General features: G+C 38.7%; 1 protein-coding gene across 5 annotated transcripts in view; it reads right to left on the bottom strand.

Moving 5' to 3' along the window:
• Window positions 1–19,625, bottom strand: part of LPIN2 (lipin 2) — a 92,850-nt gene that overhangs the window by 16,591 nt on the left and 56,634 nt on the right. For all 5 annotated transcript variants that reach the window (XM_070513345.1, XM_044774470.2, XM_070513344.1 and 2 more), the window contains 5 exons: window positions 13,612–13,707; window positions 10,357–10,658; window positions 4,215–4,322; window positions 3,158–3,284; window positions 1,929–2,274 (listed from right to left, as the gene is read on the bottom strand). In XM_070513345.1, coding sequence (XP_070369446.1) covers window positions 1,929–2,274; window positions 3,158–3,284; window positions 4,215–4,322; window positions 10,357–10,658; window positions 13,612–13,707 — 979 coding nt within the window. The remainder of the gene's footprint in view (window positions 1–1,928; window positions 2,275–3,157; window positions 3,285–4,214; window positions 4,323–10,356; window positions 10,659–13,611; window positions 13,708–19,625) is intronic.

Genomic DNA, 19,625 nt, shown 5'->3' with positions numbered 1-19,625 from the left:
CGTTACACATGTGGTTCACATTACATTCCTGTTAGTGCAGTTCTAGAGCTGACTTCCAATCTAAGAAACATGGGGATGTCACCGTGAAGAAAAACAGATAAATCCAGAGCACGAGAAAGGATACAAGACACTTGGCTGAGCTCTTCCAAAGGTCAGCATCGCGGGTGTAGAGGGGGAGAGAAGTGTAGTGAGGGAGTGTGTATGTGAGAGAGTGAGGGAGCATGTGCGTGTGTGGGGGGGATGGGGTTGTTCTAAATAAAAAAGACTAAACACAAAAACCAAATGCAACATGTGAACCTTGATGAGATCTTGGTTTGGAAGGAAAAAACCAGCTAAAAAGCTGTTCTTGGTACATTTGAGGAAACATGAATATGGCTTCTTCAAGATGACAATGGTACTTGTATATAGAAAATGTTCTTATTTTTAGAAAGTGCATCTTGGAATATTTACCAAAATGCCTGCAACTTGTTTCCAAATGGCTTAAAACAATACAAAAATGTATGTGTGTGAGTAGAGAGACAGAGGGACAGAGAGAGAGAGAAAAAGAGGGAGAGAGAAAGCAAAAATGTATAAGAATTTTCCTAATAAACTGTTGGGGGGTGGGGAACGAGGCCAAATGAATGGTGGAAACACTCAGTGCTCCTATGTCTAGTCGGCTCCTACACTACGTACTAAGTTTCCTAGACTAAAACCAAACACTCTCTCTGAAAACTGGATTTTCCCTCAACATTTCTTCGAGTAGAACACATGGTCTTTGGTTCCAGGAGAAGTGAAAGAGCAGGCACACCAAGTTAAGCTGGGTCATCAGCTGAAAGACCACAGTTGGCCACAAACACCCTCGACAAATTCTTTTCTTTTAAATAAATTATTTCTGAGTGATCCCAAAGGTCCATACCAGTAGTGGATACTTACTAAGCCAGTTTGTAATTATTCAACCTCTGGTGCTAGAATTTTTCAAAAAGTGAAGTAGGTATTTGGCTATATGTGACAATGGGTATTTTTAGTGAGAATTTTACTTCCCTAAAAATAGGGCCTAAGGCCAATGTTCAGACAGTGAGTATGTTCTGGCTCTTATTGTACCAAGTATCAATGGATAACTTTATATATAAAAAGATTTAATTTTTTTCCTTTTTCTCCCCAAAGCCCCCTGGTACATAGTTGTATATTCTTCGTTGCGGGTCCACCTAGTTGAGGCATGTGGGATGCTACCTCAGCGTGGTTTGATGAGCAGTGTCATGTCTGCGCCCAGGATTCGAACCAATGAAACACTGGGCCACCTGCAGTGGAGCACGTGAACTTAACCACTTGCCCACGGGGCCAGCCCCAACTTTATATTTTTAAATAGTAAGAACGTTCTGATTTACTCAACTTGAGTTCTAAAAGTGAGGCAGAAATGTTGAGCCAAGAGTTAGACTCTATCTTCTGTCTGTTTTAGAGGGAAATAATCAAAGAAAGAAGAGCACACATACTGATAATTAGTGTACATTTATTTATATCCCATATTTTGCAAAAAAGTACTTAATTTGGCCTCAACTAACCAGATGTTTCAGATGAAAACATTTTTCTCTAGTCTAATTTTTTGTGTTTAAACACGTATAATGTTTTAGGATTCCACTTCACTTTACTGACAATAAGGTGTCAATAAAGTGGTTAAGTTTACTCATTAACTGATTTGAAAATTGCTGTTTATTTTTTCAATAAATGTTTCTCAAGTGCCACCTGAGCAGCAATGGCAGGGAGGAAGTCAGGGTCCTGCTCCAGTGGAACCTGCAGTGCAGTGGGGGAAGCCACGTTAAACAAGCCATTCGTGTGCGACAGGTTCTGACCAGGGAGTACCAAAATAAAGGCAGCCACCACACGCTATCTGAAACACTGAAATAATTTACCATCTAAATTAGAGGCCCTGAGGCCACTAAACAAATGATTACCTTTCTTCTTTGACGGCGAGTCTACCTTAGCTGCTGGTTTTGATTCTGAGGGAGCCTCCAGCAACAAGGGGTTAGGAAGGTGGTCTGCATCTAACATAGATGAAATCGGAGGTGGCTCCAGGAGAGGTTCGACAAGTCCTGCACCTCTAGTTGCATCACTCATCTGCTTACACAGGGCTCTGGGTTTGGGTTTCACTATGGTACAGACCGTTTCTCCCATGGAAGCATCCTTTTCAACCTCACTGCTGAGGCTGTCCTCACTTGGAATTACCCGAAAATGGGTATTTTCTGACGGTGTAATCGTAGCTGTCCTAGGATGATGGTCAGATCTGTCTCTTTTGCTGACCTAAAAAAGTGGAATTGTTTAAAAATTAAACTACTTTCAAAGGTGTTTATTATAATCTATTTCTTAAGCTGGGTGCAGGTAAATGTTTATTTTATTTATAACAACACATTCAGTAAATACATTATTTTGTACGTGTGAAATATTTCATAATTAAGAAGTGGGAGAAAAACTAATAACTGAATTTTGTTCAATATCCTGATATTTATAAAAGAGTTATATTTATACCTGTTCTACTATGAAGAGTTAAACACTGGAGAAGACTGAGGAAATATGACAATTTTTACATACGTAGAGGGAGAATATTCATTTTGATGGAGAAAAGTTGAGTGCTACATGACAATTTAGCCCTGCTTGGTCTACCTCAAGGCTCTTTTAAAACAATGTGAAAGTGGACAGTCAAGTCTCAATGCAATCACACATATTAGCAAAGTGTATGTTTTTAAAAAACTAAATTAAATAGAGGGGTTAAGCATTTTCTTTCTCAAGAAATACATCTTACCAATTCTTGGTTCTTTCATTATGAACTGGCAAAAAGCTTTCATAATCAATTTCCTGTTTAAAATTTCAGTGTGGAAATTTTAGTTTCCTTTAGCTACCTTTAAAATTTTCCTTATTAAAATGTTAATTAACAATCAACATTGTTTACTAAATAAAAACACAGACAAAATAATGCTAGGCTCCTTCTGCTGTAAACACACAGTACAAATGTTACGAAAAACATTAAATCTGTATTTACTTACGTAACCACATGAGGGCACTATCATCGTTTATATTCATTCAAGTGAGCTCGCTCAGAAATCGCCCCTGCCCCTTTACTCATGGACGAGGGACTCCTCACATGTTTTTAACTGGACACACTTAACAGGCAAGTAAACCCTAGTACCTTGGTGGACTCTGGGAACCCGCCCCACGTCCACTCCATGTGGGACTCAGATCTGAGCAGGCTCTCGGTAGGTTTCACCTCCAGCTCTGAATCGCTCTTAGGACACACTGCCGTTGGGGAATAGGCGCTGCAAACACAGGACAAAGAAATGTGACAACTTTAAAGTCAGGAACCTCAGTCTTCCTGAGCTCACGAGATTAAAATAAAAGTCTGAATACATCGGCTCTTTCTTAATTTTTTTTAGGAAGATTAGCCTTGAACTAACATCTGCTGCCAATCCTCCTCTTTTTACTGAGGAAGACTGGCCCTGAGCTAACATCCGTGCCCATCTTCCTCTGTTTTATGTGGGACGCCTGCCGCAGCATGGCTTGACAAGCAGTGCCATGTCCCACCTGGGATCTGAACTGGCAAACCCCAGGCCGCCGAAGTGGAACGTGCAAACTTAACCGCTGCGCCACAGGGCTGGCCCCTGAATGTATCAGCTTTATCCTGCAGATATAAAGACTCTATTGAAGGAAATGTCAATGATTTCTTCCACTTGAGTTCTTTAATAATGAAAACAACGTCAACTAGTGTTTATCAAGGACTTGTGACTTACTGGGTCCCCTGTAAACACTGTAAATGCATTATCCCATTTGATTCTCACAAGAAATCAGTGAGAAAGGTAACTTCACAGAAGAGGAAATACATGGAAAGATGGGCTAAATAAACACAATTAACGTGAGACAAACTGGATTTGAACAAAGTGACTGCATGTTTCTTCACAATATTATCCACATTACAGTTAATAGTTGATACTAAAAGATTACAACATAAGAATTATAGAAGGCCAAATTCTATGCTGATTAGACAGATCTAGACTGACCAACATTGTGAGAGTAAGTCAGATCAAGTTTAGGAACAAAATAATTATTGACAGGAATATCCGTATTCATGTTAAAAAGTACACACTGTTCCTCTCTGTACGAGAGAAATGGGAAATATTATAGGTGAGTAACAGAAAAGCTACTTGATATATCTTTCCTTTAAGAAACTTAGAAATTTCAAAAATACCTACTTGTCTAAAGGGGACCAGTCTCCATCAGATAAGGGGTAGTGATCCCCAGAATGGAAAAGCAAAGGCTCTTTATATTCTTCTTCCTTTAAGGAAGCATTTGAGGATCCTCTGTGAAAGGAAAAAAAAACAAAGAAAGGCAGGAACAATGACATTTATGTCAGCTTAAAAATAGCCCCCAAGTCTACTGACACATCATGTAAACGATACAAGTGAAGAAGGCCAAGTGATTATTTACTAACCCTCTGAAAATGACAATGTGAAGGAGAAAGGGGAATTCACTGATGCCATCACTGTACATTACTACAATCACTTTTTAAATATGGGATAAACAAAGGAAGGACAGAAAAGATGATGTGATTAAAAATTCCTTTTTACATCCCTTAGGGGTAATGGATTCAAAGGCTAGAAGAAGAAAACTAAGGCTTTATGTATATTTCATTCAATCCTTACAAATCTGAGGTGGGACTATCCTATTTTAGATATTAGGCATCAAGGACCCAGAGAAGTTGACTAACTTCTCCAAAGTCAAAAAAGCTAGTAAGTAGTTGGATTCAAAACAAGTAGGCTCTTGTTCTTTCCACTGTCCTCTCCTGTATATTTCAGAAAATATATCAGCTGAAAACAAGGGCTATGGCTCAAAAATTAAAAAATACCCTAAGAACTCTTAAAAACCTATAACCTATTTTTCTCTTGGCCTGGCCCAAGCATTAACTGAGAACTATCTCCTTACTTACAATCTACATGATGTCAGGATATGAGGAAGATGATGCAAAAATATGATAAACGCTTTAAGATTCATACACAGACCTCGGAATTACAGGAGGACGAACTAATGCTAGCAAGGTTTTAATTAATTCACGCTTTGGTATTCTTGAACTTGCAGAGTTAACAGAACTAACTTGCCATATAACCTCGAAAACATCCCTCAGAAGCACCATGGGCCCCAGTTTTTCATCTTTATTTGGAAATTTTTCACTTGTCCTGTCTACTTCACAGAGTCAGTGTGAGATTTATGTGATGTACTATACTGAAAACTCTGAAAAGTATAAAGAAAAACTCTGCAAAGTGTGAAACACTACAGCATACAAGTTTAAGAACTTCTTACAGAAAATTCAATGTTCTACTAGGGCAGATATTAAATGTAAAAATGAGAATATCTGTACCGCTTAATTTGCTAGACTAAAAATAGGACAGAAAACAGTTTATTAGTTTTTAATATTGTTCTTCTTCCTTTATATCTTAATTTAACATACTCTGCTTTACCACTAACTTTGACATGTAATGGTTTTTCCACAGGGCTGAGTCTTTTAATTTAAGGTTTTCTTAACTCTAATCTTCTTTCTCTCAGAAGGATTAAACTCTGGCATACGACCCTAATTCAAAGGGAGAAAAATATATACTTGAAAAAGGCAGACATCTGGGTAAAAATACTCTATTTCTTAAGAAAGGAAAATCAGATGCTTATGAACAGTCCTTATTCGCCAAATTTGAAAGGACAGTACAGCTTAACCCATCACTATTTACATATTGGAAAGTGGTTTGGAAAGAACAATGTAAAAGCCACAGAAACTTTTTGTTAAAAATATTTTATTTTTGGACTGCATTTCACTGCAGTACAAAAAGTAAGCCAAGAAGAATTCAGAAAGCAAACTGGATTTAGTAAAATATTGAGAGACCAGAGAACAGGCAACATTAAGAATTTATAACCCCAGGAAGACACGAAATGGCCTTCTCTCGGCATATCCTGACAAAAATAGAGCCCATCGTTCAGACCTATTAGAGTGATGGAGAAGGGTGCTGATGCTGAGGTTCCTTTCAGTCCTATGATTCATTAACTAAAATAAGACTTCTAAAAGTCTGCTAAGCACTTTTCAAAATGGCACACACGGCTGAGAAGAGGCCATCAGTTACGCAGACCCTGGCAGAGCAACTTAAAACTAAGTACATGTCTTGAGAATATAATGGGGTGCATATATCAGAATGCGAAGAAAACAGTATGAACGCTGATTACACCTAGGTCAAAACATAGGACAAATATGTACATTAAAGCTGAACAGCAGAGGATTTGAGTAGGGTGACCGTTTAACGCTGAGTCAGGGCTGGGAGATGGGAGGTTCAGTTGCTGAAGTTCCTAAGTGTGTATAGAACACTTCAGCCTTCACAGACGCACTCCAACATCACGTCTTCAAACTCAACATCATTTTCTAAACCAATCACCTTCCCTATTCAAAAGCCAAGAGAGGTTACATGATGTATACAAATGTCAAAATTCACTGACTTGCATACTTAAGATCTATAAATATTATTGTATGTAAATTACACCTCAAATTTTTTTAAAGGAAGGAAAAAATCAATAGAAAGTTAAAGTAAATAGCCTGAATTATTCATGTGGGATAAATGAGAGGGACTAAATGAGTTTTAGTCTATTTAAGTGGTAGTATGTAAGAGCTAAATGGGGTTGCTAACTATCATGAACAAAGATTGCTAACTCTGTTAACAACATGTTTATCCTCAACATTAGCACAGCACTGGTAAAAAAAATTTCAGTGTGGCTAAATGATATAAGTTTACATTTGGATATATGACATGTCCCATAAAAGATACCTCAAAATAGGGCTGAAAGGAGACCTGTAATGTTCTCTGTCTGTTGTGTCGAAAATGAAGGGGAGGAAAGACAGCGAGTAAGCTGCACAATTGACTCAGGTCACCACAGAACATGGAGGGTTCTCGAGAAGCCAATTACTGATCAAGAGATGAAATAAGCAGCCTCAGGGCCATAGACGCTCCCTGTGAAAAGTCTCAGGCACCCTCTACTTGGCTCCCAGATCTACCTTGTAAGCAAGTCTGCTTTCGTGGATTAAAAGAAGAGATTACTTTCTAATGGTATGGGCTTACTCCTCCATTTTTGTTACTGCTGGGTATTTTAAGTATTTCCATCAGTGGCACATTTCGTATATTTGCTCTCAAGATTGTGCTACAGCACTGTCCACTCTGAAAAGTCTCTTCCTTCCAGAAGGCTACCTAGGCTTAGGTGCAATGTTTTTAATACATATACACACTTACACAGCCATCCATCCTCTGGAAGGATCAACAAGGCTTCCATGATATATTCAAGCCAAAAGTTCATCTTTAGGAAGGGAGAGAGGCTCATGAGGTACAGTTTACGCAAAGCCCTGTGTAGTTTAAAGCTCTCCAATTTCCATCAATGACTTTCTTCTAGCTGTACAAAGGCAACCTGCTTTAAAGGATGATTCCGTCTTTCACCTGCCTCCTTCAAAGAGCCTTGATTAACCTTAATTCTACTATTATCAACGAAATTCCTGGAAAGTAAGGAGTTGACATAGAATGCATTTAAAAATAAAAACCTATTTCAGTATCTTCTCTGGAAACAAGGTGTCTTTCCTAGGTGGTAGGGGCTGAGGAGGGGAAGATATTTGAAAGCTGCAAATCCCCAATCCCATGTAATTTCTAGATCTCACAGGTGCAAAAGGAGTTGACCTCCTATTCTTCTTCTCTCAGATTTAACACACTATTTAATATGCTGTTAATACTTTTGACCCCAAATATCTTCTCCTAAATTATTTTAGAATCTAGATGCTGAGCTAGAAGGGGCCCTGCAAACTATGCAGTTCAATTCTCTTATTTCACAGATTAAGAAACGGCAGCCTGGGCGATCAGGAGGCTGCTGTTCCACCCTCAGAGGTGTAACAGGCCCAGGCCGCCACCTTTCAGCTCAGCGCTTATTTCAGCATTCTCCTGACTGCTACATTCTGTCTTTTTTAAGTACTAATTTCTGTTGGCTACCTAATTAAGCAGATCCTGTTTTAGGGAAATTTCAGGAAAGAGTTCCTCCAAGTGGCAGCATCTGTAATTGACTGGTGACCTAAAGAAAAAGCAAACCACCAAGCTCCTGGTAATTATTATTTATAAGGCCATAGTTTACCTGTGCTCTGATATGCCTCCTTACCAGGCAAGAAAGGTTCTGGCCCTGAGAGAGAAGCTAGTGGCCACATATAACTGTGGACCACATCAGTACACGGACAGATCTGGTTGGCAAAGCCTTTCGCACAATCAGGAGAAGGAGGGCACGCACTAATATCTGTGCAATGCATTCACTTACACACTCCTTTAGAATGATTCTCGTGCATTTAGTAGGTCACTCTGCATATGTTTTAGAAATGTTTTAACTTCCTAAACGGAAGCTGGAGGTTGTTTTAAGAGTTCAAACTTTGCTCTAACAAAGAACATGTCAACAACACTCTGGAGGCAAAAGTGTTACTTCAGTGTTCTTTCTGGTGGATCTTGGAAGAATTCTAGTTAGCAAAAATATTTCAAAGAATTAAGGCACTTACGGGAGTATTACAGTGTTAACCCAAATTAGCTAACCTACACATTTTATTACAAATAAGCCAAAACTTTTAAAGGAACTGTTTACACTCTTCTTAATAGCATCGAGATCAAGCAACAGAAGATCTAAAAGAGTCTTTTAGTTTTTCTCCTAGGGAAGGAAAAGATAAATAACCCTTAAGAGACTGAAAGCAGAAAGAAGAAGGATGGGAAGAGTCTCTTTTTAAGAAATTGTGATACTTATTACCTTAAAATTCTTTGGGAATCACTGACGTAAAAGTGGAGTTTAGAACATTTATAATTAAGCTCTTCCCAGCTAGTATTTTGATACTGACACACAACAAATTATCCACATTTGTTGGTTTATTTAGAATTTTAAAATTTTATAGGTATAAGTTTACCCTGCTCTATAGAGTCTAAAGTACTTTTTCACTCTCGCATCGTCTTTTTGTTTAGTTCTAACAGAGGAATTCTGCATTCTATCAGAATTGAAATCAAAGTCTAATATATTCAGCATGGGAGGAATGAGAAACACCATCATAAATATGACAGTTGATAAGTAATAAAAAGAAGATGAATAGAAAAAACTTCATATATTAAAAATTACTATTGAATGTAAGATTTTGTTCCAGGATTTACAATTCAGATTTTAAAATTTTAGAAAATGAGCACACAGTTTTCCCAAAAAGGAGATTATACTATGTTATTCACTAACAGTGTAATTATAGTAATAATATATTAATAAAAGATTTTTTTTTCTGACAATCATTTAAAACAAAAGCTTGGTAAGTACTAAATCAAGGCAGATTTACACTTAGTTTATATTTGGTTTCTGTAACTGGAGAAAGAAATTATTTCCTCTCTTTTCCACGATGAAGAGAACTTTAACAGCACCAACCTTCCTGGAAAGTAGGGCAAGATGTCAGAGCTGAGGTGAAAACATACAACTGTAGCAGCATCTACCTCATAACACCATCCTCCCCCAACCACTTCAAATAAAGGGTTTGGAAACTCAGGGTCATTTTTGGGCAGCAGCTTCTCGTGCAATGGTCATCAATAAAGAGAACCACCCCAGTGACACCCGTACTGTTCTTCCAGTGCCAGGGCAATCACTGAGTGGAACAAGTGGAAGACAATCTTCTAAAAACCAAATCCAGAATGAAATAATGTGTCCTACCCACAACTGTTACCTCTTAAACCCCAGGTAGTGATGATTTGAAAACTTGCATATATTTTGAGCTCTTCTATTGAGCTGGTAAATAAGTAGTGATCAAGATTTCTCACTTTATAAAAAAAAGAAACCTCCGTCACTCTTCAACTTATTAGGATATCTTGATGGTGGCCTCAAAACAACTCTATACTTTTCAGGAACAGGTGAGATACCAAGCACAAGACCGCTGGGTAGGGAGGTACACAGGATGTTGTATCTGCTTCCACTCCTATCTGCCTGCCCAGGGGCAAGTCACTAGTTCAGAGCTTCTTTAGGACTTAGGATTTATTTGGCTTTTGGAAAGCTACTGGATGAAAAGACACACATTGCCAGTCTGCTTCAAATGATATTTTAGTATCACAGCAGGATGTCTGATGGAAAATTTCACAGAGTTGCAGAAAGGAAAAAAGAAAATGCCTCTCCCACTTGATTCCACAATAAACTGTCAAGGGGAAAGAGAAGCCCAAACCTCAGGCTGTAAATACAGACACACAAAAGAAATAACAGCAAATCGTGTATGGAGCTTTGTCCGCAGCACGCACCCTAGCACCTGCACAAAGAGCCCTCCTGGATTGAGAGCCCTACCTTGCTGACTGGGCCCCCTTGTCATCGTCAGAACTCAGGTTCACATCCACGGTGTGCTCTGCAGCAGGGCAAGTGGCCTGGTCTTCCTTCTTACTGTCCTGTTTACATTTCTTTCTCCTTCGTTTTTTTTTTTTCACAGAACTTGGTGCAAAAACTCTCTCCGTGTCCAAGATGTGTGAGATGTCTGAACTCTGAGATGGTCTTTCATTTCCACCAGATTTCACCAAACGGGTGTCAATATCTTTAAAGAACTGATCTTCAGTAGGAATTGGTGAGGTGGCAAGGTAAGCAGGAAGCTTTTCCTTAAACAGAACACAGAGAAAGAAAAGTTGTCCCCGACAAACTGGACAGTGAATCAAAACAATGATGAGTTCTTTGCGTCTGTGAATTTTACAGGGGAGAAAGAACACACCGTCCCTGAAGTGGGGGTCTCCCTGAGCCAGGGCACTGCCGCTCTGCTCTGACTGCGTCTTCACCCTGCTGCACACAGCTAAGTGCCAGCTTATCTCCATCCACCGACCTGAATACATTTGGAGGAACAGATATACCAAGTCAGCACGAAACACACGAAAGCTATAATCAAGCAGGGCCAATTAAATTCTCTGTAAAGAGAAGTTCAAACCAGCAGGAGCATTCTGAGGAGGTGTTAAAGCACTCTGTCAACAACTCAGAAAGAATAACAGGATAAAGCAGAAGGCAGGGATCACAACTACCCTAGCAGACAAAGAGCAGCAGGACAGGGAACGGAAGGGAGGAACGACAGTAAAATCTAGAGGGGCTAATTCTTGTGTTTGTGAAACTACCTGAAGGTGGAAGAAGGTGATTATAATAGAGACAACACCCTGTTAACAAATGGAATTCATGGATTTTTAAATCCTAAAGAATTTAAGATAGCCTTCCAGGAATTCAAATAAGAAAATAAGGCCCAGTAGTTAGAAACAATTAAACTCCTAATTTAATATCAAATAAATGATTAAGTTTGGTGTTCAGGAAAGTAACTTCTTACTTACTGGCTTGATTCCTTTGTATCACGGGGGAAACAGAAGGTAGGCAATAGAGAGAGAAATTAACCTCAGATAATTTAGAATACTCAAGTTGTTACATAATACTCCTGAAAATAAGTGGGTTTCCATAATTGCTTTTTGCGGGGGGGGGGGGGGGGGGGATTAGCCCTGAGCTAACATCTGTTGCCAATCCTCCTCTTTTTGCTGAGGAAGACTGGCCTTGAGCTAACATCCATGCCCATCTTCCTCTACTTTATATGTGGGATGCCTGCCACTGCGTGGCTTGACAAGCAGTGCTAGGTCCGCACCGGGGATCCGAACCCCAGGCCGCTGAAGCAGAATGTGCGAACTTAACTGCTGCGCCACGAGGCCGGCCTCCTAAATTAAGCTTTTGAATTTGGCCTTGGTAAACATTAACCTGAAGTTGAAGTTTTGTTTACCCAACCAAAATTTGTATTCACCAGCAACACACACAGAGAAACTGTGATGATAGGATATGATTCTGTAGGCCCCCAAGGCACCCAGGTGATAGGCTGTGGTCTCTGACTTCTAGGGCCTTTTAATGCAATGGTCTTTGCTATGAATAAAGTTTACTTGTACTTCTTAAAAGCTGTTTTGTCTCTGGTGGTGTTTCCTAGTTCTATTACAGCACTGGTTGTGTTGAGGGGGAATAGAAATAACCTGAATGTCTTATCAGTATGAGAATGGTTAAACAGTGGTATAGTCATACTATGAAATATTTTGCAGCTATTAAAAGAATAGAGTTCGATCTAGAAATACTGCCTTGAAAGGGATGTTGATGACATGTAGTTAAATAAGAAAAGTTTGAGAGAAACAAAAAAGTAAAACAATGGGAGCCAGAAGGCTTTTGGTAATGTTTATTCCCCTTTAAACTGTGAACTCCTGGAGAGTCGGGGCATGTTTTATTGATAATATGTGGTATGGAGTAGTGACTTCAATGCTGTTGGATGAAGTAACATTTTTTAAAGTGAAGCACACTAAAGAAAATCTGGCCAATTTGGTCATATATGGAATAGGAAAAGAAAGCTGGAAAGTTGACACTCTCCAAGTTGACCTTGCTAAGCACAGTTTTCGATGGAATCATCAGAAGTGACCATGAGAACCAGCTAACAGCAACACCCTAGTCCTCTCACTTGTTCATTTACATGAAGCCCAATCAGTGTTATGGATTACACATGATTTTAAGAAACACATCAAAAATATTTTATTCTTGTGACAACTCATTTATTGTTTCATTCTGCCTTTTGCCTCAGTGTCTGATGACAAAAAAATTTTGCTTAGGCAAAGTAAATGCAAACAAGGTTAATATGAACACAAGTAATTAAGGTACTAGGAAAAATACTGGTCTTGTAAGGTTGCCCTTCATAATTACACTGTTCCATTGCTGCTTTACATACTTCTACCTAAGTTGTTGGTTTTTCTCTACACTAAAAAATGATCATCTCATTATTCTATTGTTTATTTTTTGGTGACGTTTTTTCCTTATCGCATCAAACTGGCAGTTTGTCTTCAAAACCAAAAAATGTAGTCCTGTATCCTTAATAACTTGAAGGTTATCATTTTTGCTATCTGAGATTTTACTTTTTATGATGAAAGACAGAACAACGCCTTCTAAGAATTTTTTAAAAGATCCTTACTACATGCCTCGAGAACAGTTTACCACCATTCAAATCAGTGGGTACACAGAAGTGAAAGGGGAAGACAAACTGTGCTCTCCTGCTGAAAGAAGCCAAACATGCAATAACTGTTGATAAAGGGTAAAGACCACAATAAACTAATTCACGTGACTGTTCAAGGTTAGGGATGTAACGTCCCTAACCAAAATGGTAAACATGCTTACCAAGTTTAAAGGTCAAACGTACACAAACAACACACAGCCTGAAGATACACGCCTTGATTACGTAGGCAGAACAGAGTGTACTGAAGTCAAGGCGTAAACCGTAAGAGACACTAAAGAACAGTCACTAAAGACAGAGGACAAGATGTACCTCCCTTACAAAAAGAGCCTTCTGCACGCTCTCTTTACCCTGAAACCTGGTGTGGAGAAAATTTCCTCACTCCTCCAGCTCCTTTCTGACAGCTTAGTTCTTCAACCTAAAACTACAGCTTGTCTAACCAGCAACAATCTTCTATACAACTAACTATGAAAACTGCCAACATTTCTGATTGGGGATATGCACCTGAGGCCTGAATACAACGCGTAAAGTGGATGTGACCCACTAGAACTTACATATTCCTCTTCAGTCTCCTCCACAAAGAAAGCTTCTCCATTGTCACCCAGTTTCATGTGAAGATCCACTGCATCGCCATTGATTTCTATATCAATCTAAGGGAGAAACAAACTGTCACTTAGCATTAAGAGTCTTTCCTTCAGGCTAAACCAAGCCTAAATTCTGGGTTCTCAAGCCAACTTGGTACTGGGGTTCCCACAGTGACAGCCCAAGAGAAACACTGCTACCTGCCCCACATCCCACCCTAGAAAACCAAAGACACTAGGGGATGGGTAACCAGAGACTGAAAGAAAATGTTTTATAGTCTAATTTTATAACAAAATTTTTCAATTAGTTAATTTCCCGAATGTCATAAAATAGGGGAAATGTCACCGTCAAACATTTGAACACTTTCCGAGTTATAACACAGGCAGGCCTCACCTCGTATAGTTCAGATAAACACAAATTTCAGTTACCACGGTATGTTAACTATGAGTAACTGTAGAAAGGACAAACTTTAGTGCCAGCATTTCCATCCACAAGTCACTACGTAAACAACAGATGCCCATCATGATCAGTTACTCATCACACCACTTTTTTGAAGTTTATCAGTGACTGGTCTGAGCACATTTGTTATTCAGTTCAGGCACAGACAGTAAAGCATGTAGTTGTGTTGCCTCGTTGTCTCCCAGTGATAAACCCTTGTGACATTTTATAAAAATGGATAATTGAGAGAGGAAATTGGCCAAGGTCAAAGTGTAATAAACAAACAAAAAGTAATAGTGTTGGAAATAAAATTCAAACTGGATACAAACAGAGTTAAAGAAGAAACAGCTAACTGTGGGCACAGCGATCCTGCTACCATTTGAGAAACTTGAGATGTGCGGCCAGGACAACCTGGTGAGCGTGAGCTTATCCACACAAAGGAAGAATGGTTGTGACGAAAAGAATGAAGATGGCCCAGAGGAACTGACACAAGGCAAAAAAACTTCATGGTAAAGGAACTCTCAAAGATACTTCATGATGCTGAAAACTCCAAAGGATGGAAAATTGGAAGCTGATCCAAGCTTAGAAAGGAGTATGATAATTTGCCAAGACAAGGAAGAGATGCTTGCTCCATATCATAAGGTTTACATCAAGAAGGCAAGCACTGTTCAAACCAACTATTCTTGGTAAGTTTTTTGACAAAGAAATAAGACCTTTAGTTCTCAATGTTTCTAATATTTTAAATCGCAGTGTACAGTCATGTGCCACATAATGACATTTCAGTGAACGACCAACTGCATATGCAACAGCGGTGCCTTAAGATTAGTACCATGTGGCCTAGGTGTGTAGGAGGCTATACCATCTAGGCTTGCGGAAGTACACGCTACGATATTCACATGACAAAAAAATCACCTAATGATGCATTTCTCAGAATGTATCCCCATCGTTAAATGATGCATGACTGTACTAAATACTATTTTTCATTTTCCTATACATTTATAACTGAGGAAATTTTTAAAGTTTTGACAAAAATTTGTAAAGTTCATGGAAGAATCCTAATTTTTTTCAGTGATATAGCTTGCTTTTAACAATTTCAGCTTGCCCAGTCATATTAATGGTCTATACTACCATGCAAAGTGAGAATTGTTTATACATAATATTAAATACTATCATATCACTTAAAAATAATGTAGTTGTTTGAGGAGGAGATTCAAGATGGCAGCACAGGAAGAGCCTGAACTTACCTCCTCCCATGGACACACAAATATACAGTTACATATGGATCAATTCCCTCTGAAAAGAAAGTGAGAGCTGGCTAAACACCTGCTGCTCAACAAAAAATAAAAAGGACCACATGGAGGTGGGTAGGAGAGGCAGAAAAATGCTCTCACCAAATACTCCACTCCTGGCCTGGCAGCACACAGTAGGGAGGGATCTCACCAGATGGGTGCTTCTCCTGGAGGAGCAGGGAGATTACTTAGGCACATCAGGCACCCCAGCCCCTGGGATCTACACTGGAGAGACGAGCAACCAAAATGTGTAATATAGAAAAACAATTGAGTTGACGGCAAAGGGTCCCAAAGTGCTATAGGAAACTAAGATTCTCCTCTCAGAGGGTTCGCCTGTGGTCTCACTCACAGTGAAATAACAGCAGTTTGAAAAGTGCAGACTATTTGTGAAGGAGAGTCATTAGTGAATCTAAAAGCATCGGCTGGAGGGGCGGGAGATGGCAGAAAAACTCCCCAGGGATAGAGGCACCACTGTTGCCCTCCTTGCCGATGGTTCAACATGTGCAAATCAATCAACATGACATACCACATTAACAAAGGATAAAAATCATATGATCATCTCAATAGATGCAGAAAAAGCATTTGGCAAAATTCAGCATCCGTTTATGATGATAACTCTGAACAGTCAGTAGAGAGGGAACGTACCTCAACATAATAAAGGCCATATATGACAAACTCACAGCTAACATCATACTCAATGGCAAAAAGCTGAAAGCTTTCCCTCTGAGATCAGGAACAAGACAAGGCTGTCCATTATCTCCACTTTTATTCAAAATAGTATTGGATGTTCTAGGCACAGAAATTAGGCAAGAAAAATAAAGGCATCCAAATTGGAAAGGAAGATGTAAAACGTCACTCTTCACACATTACATGATATTATAGAGAAAACCCTAAAGACCCCACCAAAAAACCAGTAGAATAAATGAATTCAGTAAAGCGCAGGATACAAAATTAATATAGAGAAATCAGATGAATTTCTATACACTAATAATGAGCTATAAGAAAGAGAAATTAAGAAAACAACCACATTTACAACTGCATCAAAAAGAATACAATACCGGGGTCAGCCTGGGGTTCACAGGTTCAGATCCCAGGTGCAGACCTACACACCGATCATCAAGCCACGCTGTGGCAGCATCCCACATACAAAACAGGGGAAGACTGGCACAGATGTAAGCTCAGAGACAATCTTCCTCAAGTAAAAAGAGGAAGATTGGCAACAGATGCTAACTCAGGACCAATCTTCCTCACCAAAAAAAAAAAAAAAAAAGAAAGAAAGAAAAAAGGAAAAAGAAAGAAAAAGAATAAAATACCTAGGAATAAGTATAACCAAGGAGAAGAAAGACTTGTACTCTGAAAACTATGACACTGATGTAAGAAAATGAAGATAAGACAAATGGAAAGACATATCATGCTCATGGATTGGAAGAATTAATATTGTTAAAATGGCTATATTACCCAAAACAATCTACAGATTCAATGCAATCTCTATCAAAATACCAATGGCATTTTTCACAGAATAGAACAAAGAATCCTAAAATTTGTATGACACCACAAAAGACCTTGAATAGCCAAAAAAATCTTGAGAAAAAAGAATAAAGATGGAAGTGTCATGCTCTCTGATTTCAAACTATACTACAAAGCAATAGTAATCAAGCAAGAATAGACAATGGTGAAAAGACAATTTTTTCAAAAAACGGTGTTGGGAAAACTAGACAGCTACATGCAAAAGAATGAACCTAGACCACTATCTTACACCATATACAAAAATAAATTCAAAATGGATTGAAGACTTAAATTGAAGACCTGAAACCATAAAACTCCTAGAAGAAAACACAGACAGTCAGCTCTTTGACATGGGCCTTAGCAACACTTTTTTGGATCTGTCTCCTCAGGCAAGGGCAACATAAATGCAAAAGTAAATGAGGCTACATCAAACTAAACAGCTTTTGCATAGTGGAGGACACCATCAACAAAAGGAAAAGGCAACAAACTGAATGAGAGAAGATATCTGCAAATCATACATCCAATAAAGGGTTACTATCCAAAATATATAAAGAACTTATACAACTTAATGCCAAGAAAACAACCAACCTGATTAAAAAACAGGCAGAGGACTTGAATAGACATGCTTCCAAAGAAAACATACAGGTGAACAGGCACATAAAAAGATGCTCAACCTCACTAATCATCAGGAAAATGCAAATCAAAACCCCAATGAGATATCACCTCACATGGGTAAGAATGGCTATTATCAAAAAGACACAAAATAGGGGCTGGCCCCGTGGCCGAGTGGTTAAGTTCGTGCGCTCCGCTGCAGGTGGCCCAGTGTTTCGTTGGTTCGAATCCTGGGCGCGGACATGGCACTGCTCATCAAACCACGCTGAGGCGGCATCCCACATGCCACAACTAGAAGGACCCACAACGAAGAATACACAACTATGTACCAGGGGGCTTTGGGGAGAAAAAGGAAAAAAATAATAATAAAAAAAGATCATTTAAAAAAAAAGACACAAAATAACAAATGCTGGAGAGGATGTGGAGAAAAGAGAACCCTCATACACTGTCAGTGGGAATATACATTGGTGTTGCCACTATGGAAAACAGTACGGAGATTCCTCAAAAAATTAAAAATAGAACTACCATACGATCCAGCAATTTCATTTCTGGGTATTTATCCAAAGGAAACAAAAACACTAAAGCAAAAGATATATGCATCCTTACGTTCACTGCAGCATTATTTACAACTGCCAAGATATGGAAGTAACGTAACTGTCCATTGACAGACGAATGGATAAAGATGATGTGGTACATATATATACAATGGAATGTTATTCAGCCATAAAACAGAATGAAATTTGCCGTTTGTGACAACATGGATGGACTTAGAGGGTATTATGCTAAGTGAAATAAGTCAGAGAAAGACAACTATCCTATGAATTCACTTATATGTGGAATCTAAAAAACAAAAATCAGACTCATAGATACGGGGGGCGGTTTGAGGAGTGGGCAAAATGGGTGAAGGGAATTAAGAGGTACAAACTTTCATTTACAAAATAAGTCATGCAGACGTAATGTACAGCATAAGGAATATAGTTAATAACATTGCCATAACTTCGTATGGTGACAGGTGGTAACTAAGACCTATCATGGTGGTCATTTTGTAATGTATATAAAAATCGAATTGCTATGATGTACGCCTCAAACTAATATGATATTGTATGTCAATTATACTTCAATAAAAGATAATACAGTCATTTTTCTGTAGGCTGTGACACCTGACGATAATAAATGAACGCCAACTTTCAAAACTCTTATGGGTAAACTTGTAAACTCCAATTTTAGACTGCTGAAGGGATATAAAGATGAACATATATAAAGATATAATATAGATATAAATAGAGCAGTCCATAACCCAAGTGTACTTAGCTCTGAAAGGCCCTTATCGGGGGAAATACCACATGGTCTGCTGGGTTTTTCCCAGCAGGCACCAGTTATTCCTTCTGACCCGAGACTGAGTGCTGGTTCACATCCAGTCAGTGAAGGCAGCTCCATCTTCCCAGGAGCCAGGTAAGGATGGGATAAGTACCATCAGGTTAAAAAAAACATTAGTTGACTATGTTGTCAAAATGCTTGTTATAAAAATCCTATGTAAGAATAACATAACCACATGTAGTGGTAAGGAAGAAAACTAACCTAAATATCTGTAAAACAGTATTTTCATTAAATATTCTAAGTCTAAAGACAAAAAGAACTATAAACAAATATTGTACAGTAGTTAGTAATTGTTTTAAGTCACAGAGATGTGGATTGGCAATTCTGAAACTATTTTATGTATATTCTAGGATTGAGCAGTAAGTAAATATATCGTGGATAATGACAGGCATGTTTCTCACTCTTGGAGGAGGATGTTACAAATAAGGAGACGAGGAGGAACCCTTGTGGTGACGGACTGGAATGAGAAGCATGAGGGTGAACTCATGATTTTTACAGACAGATATGGGTGTGTGTGTGTGTGTGTGTGTATACACACACAGATTTTCCAGCTCTGCCCACTGAGAGGGCCTAGAAGGAACGACACCTCAGTAGTAATGAGCACACCAAGTGAATGGATGCTTTGTTCCTACACAGTTATTTTCTAATAAAAGGAACCAGGGCTCCTTGGAGAAATAAAATAATTCCAGGGCTGAGGTAGGGGAAGTAGAATGATTTTTAAAAATTTTTATTTTCATTTTTTCAAGAACATTCAGTTCTACTCT

The sequence above is a fragment of the Equus asinus genome, chromosome 7, assembly GCF_041296235.1.
Source record: "Equus asinus isolate D_3611 breed Donkey chromosome 7, EquAss-T2T_v2, whole genome shotgun sequence".
Classification (NCBI taxonomy): Eukaryota; Metazoa; Chordata; class Mammalia; order Perissodactyla; family Equidae; genus Equus; species Equus asinus.
The sequence above is the reverse complement of the archived record's forward strand: the minus strand, read 5'-3'. Positions and strand labels throughout refer to the sequence as shown.